Source organism: Triticum aestivum, chromosome 3D, assembly GCF_018294505.1.
Source record: "Triticum aestivum cultivar Chinese Spring chromosome 3D, IWGSC CS RefSeq v2.1, whole genome shotgun sequence".
Lineage (NCBI taxonomy): Eukaryota > Viridiplantae > Streptophyta > Magnoliopsida > Poales > Poaceae > Triticum > Triticum aestivum.
Window position 1 is genome coordinate 174,194,428 of NC_057802.1, and position 7,899 is coordinate 174,202,326.

At 43.0% G+C, this 7,899-nt stretch overlaps 1 protein-coding gene across 1 annotated transcript; it reads right to left on the reverse strand.

The window, feature by feature from the left end:
- Nucleotides 1–1,086: 1,086 nt before the first annotated feature.
- LOC123078119 (uncharacterized isomerase BH0283) lies at nucleotides 1,087–3,759 on the reverse strand. The gene is made up of 6 exons (XM_044500524.1): nucleotides 3,471–3,759; nucleotides 3,160–3,375; nucleotides 2,732–3,025; nucleotides 2,359–2,520; nucleotides 1,721–1,804; nucleotides 1,087–1,587 (listed from the first exon to the last, which is right to left on the reverse strand). The coding sequence occupies exons 1-6, from the start codon at nucleotides 3,498–3,500 to the stop codon at nucleotides 1,480–1,482; spliced, it is 894 nt and encodes a 297-aa protein (XP_044356459.1). The 5' UTR covers nucleotides 3,501–3,759; the 3' UTR covers nucleotides 1,087–1,479.
- Between the last annotated feature and the right edge of the window lie 4,140 nt (nucleotides 3,760–7,899).

The following is a 7,899-nucleotide window of genomic DNA, read 5'->3' on the forward strand; positions in this document are numbered from 1 at the left end:
GCTCACCAAACGTCCAATCTGCCCCACAGGGTCATTTGATTTGGTCAATGCAACATATGGTTGTCCCTCCCCTTCCTCATTCCTCCTCTTCTTCTCGCGTCCCAGCACAACCCACTCATAGTGCCGCTCTTGTAGTAGGAACAAGCACTGTTCGACGACGACGCCGCATACCTCACAACAATGACTTATGTTGTCAACTGATGAGCTCGTTGCACCGACACCGTCACCATCCCAGCAACGGCAATCTCTACATTCCGGACAAATGAGCTCATCGCACCGGCGTTGTTCCCCATTGTAGCAGTGGTGATGCTGCAACTCGATGAGCAAGCAGCTCGGCGATGCCCACATTACAGCAAGGGTGATGCTGCAGTCACATGACCTCCCAACATCGGTGATGTTGCGAGCAATGGGTGATGTTCTGAACCCTCATCCCTGCTCTGCTCTTGCAGCACCCCTCGACCCCCTATTGTAACAGACATCGTCGGGCATCTCCCTGTCGTAGCATCCACTGCCCATCACATCACACATTGCTCTCCTCCTTCACTGTAGTCGTTGGCATCTCCATAGCAGACCTCGGTCGCCATCGAAGCACTTCTCACAACTCCTTACAACTGTGTGTGGCCGATGTTGCAACACTCCTCTTGCAGCATTGTGAGATGTGCCTTTTGTAGCACGAAGTGCCGCCATGGAGCACCCCACCCCCGCTGAAGTGCAGCACGCATGGTGGCCCCTGTTGCCGACCTTGCACCACCATTGCCCCTGGCTATGGTATCGAGGCCTAGCTCCCTTGTAGTAGCGGCGGCATGTCTCGTGACAAAAGGCGCAATTAGTTCATAAATAAGACACTCGGTTGCAAAATGTCAAACGTGTTTAGTACTCCCTTCGTCCTATAATATAAGAACGTTTTTACACTAGTGTAGTGTAAAAAACGTTCTTATATTTTGGGACAGAGGGAGTAAAATACATAAAATCAAAACTATAATTACACGTAGATTTGTTTGGTAGTGAGACATGACCTCACGTACCAGATGGTCACGAGGCACGGATTTTACCGAGGTTCGGCCCCTCATTATGCGACAAACACCATACAGTCCATACTCCTGCTTATATGGGACTATACCAAAGATGATATTACAATGGTGGAAAACAATAGTGCCTTCGGCAAGTTGGATGTCAACTCGTCAAGCCCAATACATGGCATTTGTGGCACGGAAATACAATGAAATCACTTCCCCTAGACAAGCCCCCATCGGTATCCGCAATTGCCGGGCATTGTTCAGGTCTCTAAAAGAGCTCAGGATGTTTTTTATTTTTTGTACCCATAAGCAGTTAACTGTTCGACAAGCATATAACAACGAACAGAATCACCACCATCCAAACTCATATTATAACTCCATGAATATACGAGTAGATGGATGAATGGTTGTCCTTCAAAGCATATACGAGTAGATGGATGCCAAATTGCCAAAGGCATGCTGGCTAGGCTAGGAGCGTTCCATCCATCACAGTAAGAGCTTCTCCCTGGATTTGCACTCTCTGATTTGCGTCATCCAGTTGCAGGTATAGTGTTCCACCTCTTGGAGATGCCTGATGATACATATGAAGGAAAACCAACATCATGGTTCAGCTGATCGAGTGCATGTTGCAGCACCATTTCTTAAATAAAATATTTTTTGAGTCTATATCAATTAAATTGCTGAAAACATAGCTAAGCACATACTTGAAATGCCGTCAATTTTTGCTTCCCCAGCTTTCTGCCCCAATAGGGTGCCAAAACACAATGTATACTGCCAGTAACGGGGTCCTGTCAAAATATTGTGATCAAAGGGTATGAGTTATGGAACAGGAAGATGTATTACATGGAGAATATCGATAGCCAATATACGCCCAATGATAAATGTTGAATGAACGAGTTTTGTCTTATACTCCCTCCGTCCCAAAATAAGTGTCGCTGATTTAGTACAACATTCCCAAAAATAAGGTTATTTTGGGACAAAGGGAGTATATACCTAGTGTTCAACTACTCCTATGTAATACAAGACATTCGATCCTTGGTGAAATTATCTGTCACAACTGCAAGGTAAAAACTGCCTAGTTGTTAACACTACTAATTACGCGAGACAAGGAAGGCTCAGAACAAGCTGGAAGTAGACAACTCAAAAGATTACATGACTATGGTATCCAGACTGAAAGATGTAAACATTACACATGAGCATAATTAGGTACTGCAACTTGGGAGAGGCAATCATGCACTTATTTTTGGTTAGCTACATATTTAGTACAAAAAATGGTCGATGACGTGGTAAGTTAAACAAGTTTCGCCGTTTCTATATGCTTTGGACTAACAAAGGACATCACCTCATCTATCCCAAATTTTGGGCAGAAGAAACGTGTAAAGAAGTCATAACCAGATCCAGCAGGTGCCGGTCCTGTAACAATAAGACCCCTGCAGGCCAAGTTTTTAATTTCATCGATGCTAGGAAGGATATCCACAACTTCTTTTCCTGAAGAAAGTCCCACCTGAAAGTCATGCAAGATTTTTATTGACAATTAATGTTTCTGAAGTACAGCTGACCCACCTAAGTGAGCAATATATATCACAAAACGGAGCAAAGAGAAATAGTTATTCAGCTCATACATTCGTACCAGCATGCTCCATTATAAAACAAAGAAGTTGATCATCAAATGTAAGTATGTAACTATGCAAGCAAAAATAGGGGGGAGACGGTACAATGAGGTCACCGTCGGTAGCCGATTTGTGAACGCTGACAATGGGAGCACCATTTAGGGTCTCCGGAATCGACAGCATTTCGTTGCATTCCAGAAAACCAATCATGGGGAAATCCAGCTCAATAAACAGCTTCCCCTGCTCCTCACCTGGGACGCCAGTGCTCCCTGGTGCAGGGACTTTCTTGGCAGTTAGGATCCCGGACCTGGTCATGAACTCCAGCTTGCCATGCTCCGGAAGAACGGTCGTGAAGAGGAAGTGCGCAGAGGCCAACGTCGCGTGGCCGCAGAGGTCAACCTGAAAACAATGAAATGATGAGTCAAGGTAGGTAACTGTGCAAATCGACAAGTTCAGAAGTTCAGGTCGATACTGGTCGTAAAAGTGGGGCTGTGGGATTTGTGGACGACAAGTTCAGAGATTCAGGTCGATACCTCGGTGACGGGAGTGAACCATCGGAGGTGGAACCGCGGGGCTGCGCCGGCTGCCCCGGAGGAGTCACGGGCGAGGAAGGCGGTCTCCGAGAGGTTGAACTCGGCGGCGACGGACTGCATCCACCGGTCGTCCACGGTCGCGGAGGCGCCCTCCTCTTCGAGGAGGCATACTGCGGCGGGGTTGCCCTTGAACGGCTCAGCCGCGAAGGCATCCACCTGCGACGAGACGATGACGGCCGCGCCAGCGTCACTTCTCCTTCCGGACAGATGTGCGGGTGAAGAAGAGGAGAGGGGAAGATAGTAGTACTGACCACGGCGTATCGGATGGCTTTTTTGCCCATTTCTCCGAACAAGGCGGCGGCGGCGGCAGGATAACAGCAACGGCGGCGGCGGCTGCTGCAAATTTGTGGGAGCTGCTGATAATCGTGGGGAGGTAGTCAACTACTCCCTCCGTAATCAGCAATGACAAGTACCACTGGACGACATGGAGATACCAGTGAACGCCCGTGCGATTACTACGGGCTACGATGCGTATAAATGATTAAATAAATTAGTACAATGCTCGTGCGTTGGCACGGGCCATCTAATTTTTGTTTCGATTGCTTACACATACTTATATTTTTTATAAAACTCAGTGAAATTTTGGTCCCTTCCAACAACATGTCTCGATACCTTGTCAATGGATTCTTTTTGAACGATGACATAATGCATCTCCATCTCTCTCATATGTTGCACAAATAAAAATATATAGAAGTATACATATTAAAAAAATAAGCCATCAATTTTTATCTCCAATCTACAAAAGTGAACATATATACACATATTGAAATATTAAGACAATATATATTCATTGGTCCTGGATGCAAGCAAGTGACCATTTTTAGTCGGAGTTAGTGGCATCATGATACTTTGTAGAGTGATTCGCAACCCAATTTTGATAAACTGTATGCTCAACTGTAAATCATTTGTTGGTAATTATTTTTCAAAAATGACTTTTATAGCAAATAGTTGCTTTCCCTAAAAAAGCAAACACACACCTTTTCTTCTCGTCTTGGAAAATACAATTCACTCTCTCATAGTATGACACAACGCTCACACTCACACCGCATTCCATCCGCTTGCTCTCCTTGCCACGGGCATCGCCGCCGTCATCTCTCCCCTCCAAAACCTCCCCCCTCCAAAACTTCTCATTGCTGCCTCCCCTCGGCGCCATGGCATTCAACATGTACCTTCCTCTCACTGCCATCTCCCCTTCGCTTCACGGTATCGCCCACTCCCTCTTCACCCATCCACGGTGTCCCAAGCTTATTCTCGGTGCCAAGAAATGCACATCATCATAGCCGAGGGCAAACACCACAATGTGCTTTTGCTGACATAATATACGAAATGATATATATCATGCCATCCTTTCACATATTTTCTTCTAAAATAACTTTTGTCGATTTCAACATGAGATGAATAGCAAAATTTGTGATGTTGCTTACATTCCATGACAAAACAGATATAGCAACACGGCCTCCTTTGCTCACAATGATGGTGTCTCAAGAAGGAGAGAAAGCAGCGGCGGTGTCACTGACATTCCCCTAATGGTCCACCTCCCTGACCTTTTCCACGCTTCACCAGTCGTCGCCACGAAATGACTCCCACCACCAGCAATCCTTCCCTCCGCCACCCCCTCTTCGTCGGGCATGGGCCCAGATCCACCCTAATATGGCTCTCCCAGAGGGGCGATATGGGAGTCGTGTGGCTCTCGGGCGACACTGCTACACGGTCCAAAACGGCGACCTGAAGAGAGTAATGTGTGGGCTACAAGGTGTTGGCTGAATCTAAGGGGTTTGTTTGAGGGCAGACCGGCTCAAGGATGACAAAACCTGCTATCGAAACATTTATTTGTAAAAAAAAATCTACGTACGAGGGAGAGAGGGATGGGACTAATGAAACTAAATGTACTCCCCTTTAATAGTAGAGATTAAATTGTATATCTACACCACTTCCTTTCCCCCTTAATATGTGAGCTAGCATAATGAGGAACTGTAAGAAACGAGATAGGACATTGAGGTCTAAATGTTCGTTTGAATAATGGCCAAATATGCATTTCCTCACATGTCCTAAGATGGCAGAACTACTTTACAAAACGGCGACCTGAAGAGAGTAAAGTTGCACAAACAATGTTTTCTCTCCTAATATGCCTTTTACCTATTTTAGATTAGCTTACAAACTGAAACAAATTTTAGATTCAATCCAAAATCATGCTAGTGATCAGAACATCTATTTCCAACACGCATTAGTTATGACACCATATATCACATTCACATGTTTACTTTATTGTTTAGACAACTCGCTGGCTGAAAGTAGTGCAAGATGCCATCACATGCCATGTTAATGATGATTTACAACATAATTTATTTCCGAAACCACAAATATTTCACATAGGATGCGTCCTTTTTTGTTAGTAGAACAAAGAAAAAAAGGCACCACCAAGATCATGAACCACTATGAAAACTAAGGACTATTACTACTTTCAACATATAGGAATATTAACTAAATTTCAACATTTAAGAGGTAAAAAATATCACCATCAAGTACACTCTACAATATGGTAGCATCAATAAGATATTTGTAATTTAGAAGTGGAAAAGAACTTGTTAATCACAGGTTTGAAAAAATTCTGGTATACATGAAACTCATGTAGTCCATGACAAAACATGAAGCGAGAAACAGAGAAAATGCATATGTTCTGATTGCCTGGAGATTTAAAAAATCACCAGGCAGTTTCAAAGTGTGAATTCACCATGTTTACCTGTAGCACCTCATAGTTTAAAAAAATTCATGTGATGACATGCCAATTCTCCTAAAGTCTAATTCATGATTCTGTAAGAATAGCCAGCGGCAAATGTACGAGCCAACAGAATAAAGCCGGAAGGCAGTTGCCATGGTTCATGCCCACCACGCAGCCACAGTGTTGACCCGGAGCTCCTACTGGACCGAGCACGGCGCCTCTCCATGATATCTGGGCCACCCCTATAACCTTCTGCTCCAGGCAGAAATTATTTATCGTTATAAACAAAAAATGCAGTTAGATTCTGACCACAAAAGGTACATTTTTTAAGTATGTAAAGTTTGCTCTCAGGTAGATACACATATATGGGTAACAAGTCCATTCTAGCAAGATAGAGAGTTGTAGAACAATTTGTTTTTAAGGATTTGAAGCTAGAAACATGAAGACGTGAGGCATGTTAGAAATTTTAGCTATTATCAAATTTAGGTGGATTAACATTAGATTGCACCAATTATTAAATAATGTGTAATAGTGCAAAATATTCTAATAATTCAGAAATTTTATGGCATTGTAATTACCATAGTAAGTATTGTTGCTAATCTGTGCCAATATATTGAAATACTCTATTCAAAACAGTTAACATTTTCAACCTTCAGTGTACAACCAACAGTATCAGCCTCATCGCGATGCGCTAAAGAATTGAAGTAGCATCAAAACACATGTCGACAAAAGTCAAAGTTGAATAGCATCCTGATATTGTCATTTGTCATGGCCATAAATAATGGAGGATGACAACCCCACCTAGCGCAGAGCCTACTTTGCAAAATAATACAAATTTTAGCGGAAAGGTATAACATAAAGGTATTTTCCAACAATCGTCCAAAAATATGCAACATCTCTAGAGATATGTCACTGATGCAACTAACCAACTAAAATAAGAAATCTCAATCAATTTTGGATTACGAACTTTTGCTCCATCATTCGTGGTTTGTGGGGTTGCAGATTTGCCTGATGTGTACTGCGTAACTGAACTTGATAAAGCTCGCCACATCAAGAGCGAAATGATTTTTTTTGTAGATGCAGCTACAGTTTGATTTGGTTTGCTTCTGTGCATGTTCCGAGGCATTGTGCCAATAAATCAGGTGGTTCTAGAGAAGTAAAAATCGATGAAACAACACCATTGGTCAACTGCATAAAATATGTTCCGATATATGATTGTAATATTCTAACATCGCTTTATTTCCTTCCTTTACCTCACATTGTAATGCTGAGACAAACTATATGACCTCAGCTGATCTCTGGTCCCCATGGCAATTGGGGTATCTCTATCCTCCTCTCACCACAATGCAAAACTCCAAAAGACACAGAAAAAGGGAGGGACCAAAACATACTCACTCATTGAAGTCTCTTAGCTAATTCGAGAAACTAAAAAAGGCCAAAAGGAGGTGTCCATTAAAACACTAGCAAGTACCACTATATCTAGCTCTCTTTCTCCAGGGCTTGCTGAAGAGATTGGCTTCTAACAAACCTTCCCCGAAACAACAAAAAACTGAGAACATGAGTAAACATGTGGACTCTCTTTCGGAAAAGTAGATACGTCGGCGATGGTGATCTGGTGTGAGGAGTGAGCTTTTCTGGTGCCCGGCTTACAAATATTATAGACGTTTTTATTCCTTCAAGCATCAGTTCTATTAGAATTCCCGTGTACATATAGAACAATTTCTAACTGTTATTCACCCACATGTTTACCAGAATGTAAAAGAGATAAAAAAGAACTCTTAGAGCTAAAATGAGCTCGTGTAATCTAGGCAGTAGGTTTGCTGGGACTCACTATTTAGTTTGTTTCCTTACAAACTAATTTCAGCACTTCCATTTTTATTGGTGACTGGAGTATCAGTGATGTACTCTTAAAAGGTGCGTACTTCAATCTAGCATATCAAACATCATCTGCCTCCTAAACA

Coding starts and splice junctions, on each gene's coding strand:
- LOC123078119 (XM_044500524.1), bottom strand. CDS start 3,500: ATGGGCAAAAAAGCCATCCGATACGCCGTG. Junction 2,521..2,731: donor CTACCGACGGTGACCTCATT/GTACCGTCTCCC, acceptor CATGACTTTCAG/GTGGGACTTTCTTCAGGAAA. Junction 1,588..1,720: donor AAAAATTGACGGCATTTCAA/GTATGTGCTTAG, acceptor ATGTATCATCAG/GCATCTCCAAGAGGTGGAAC.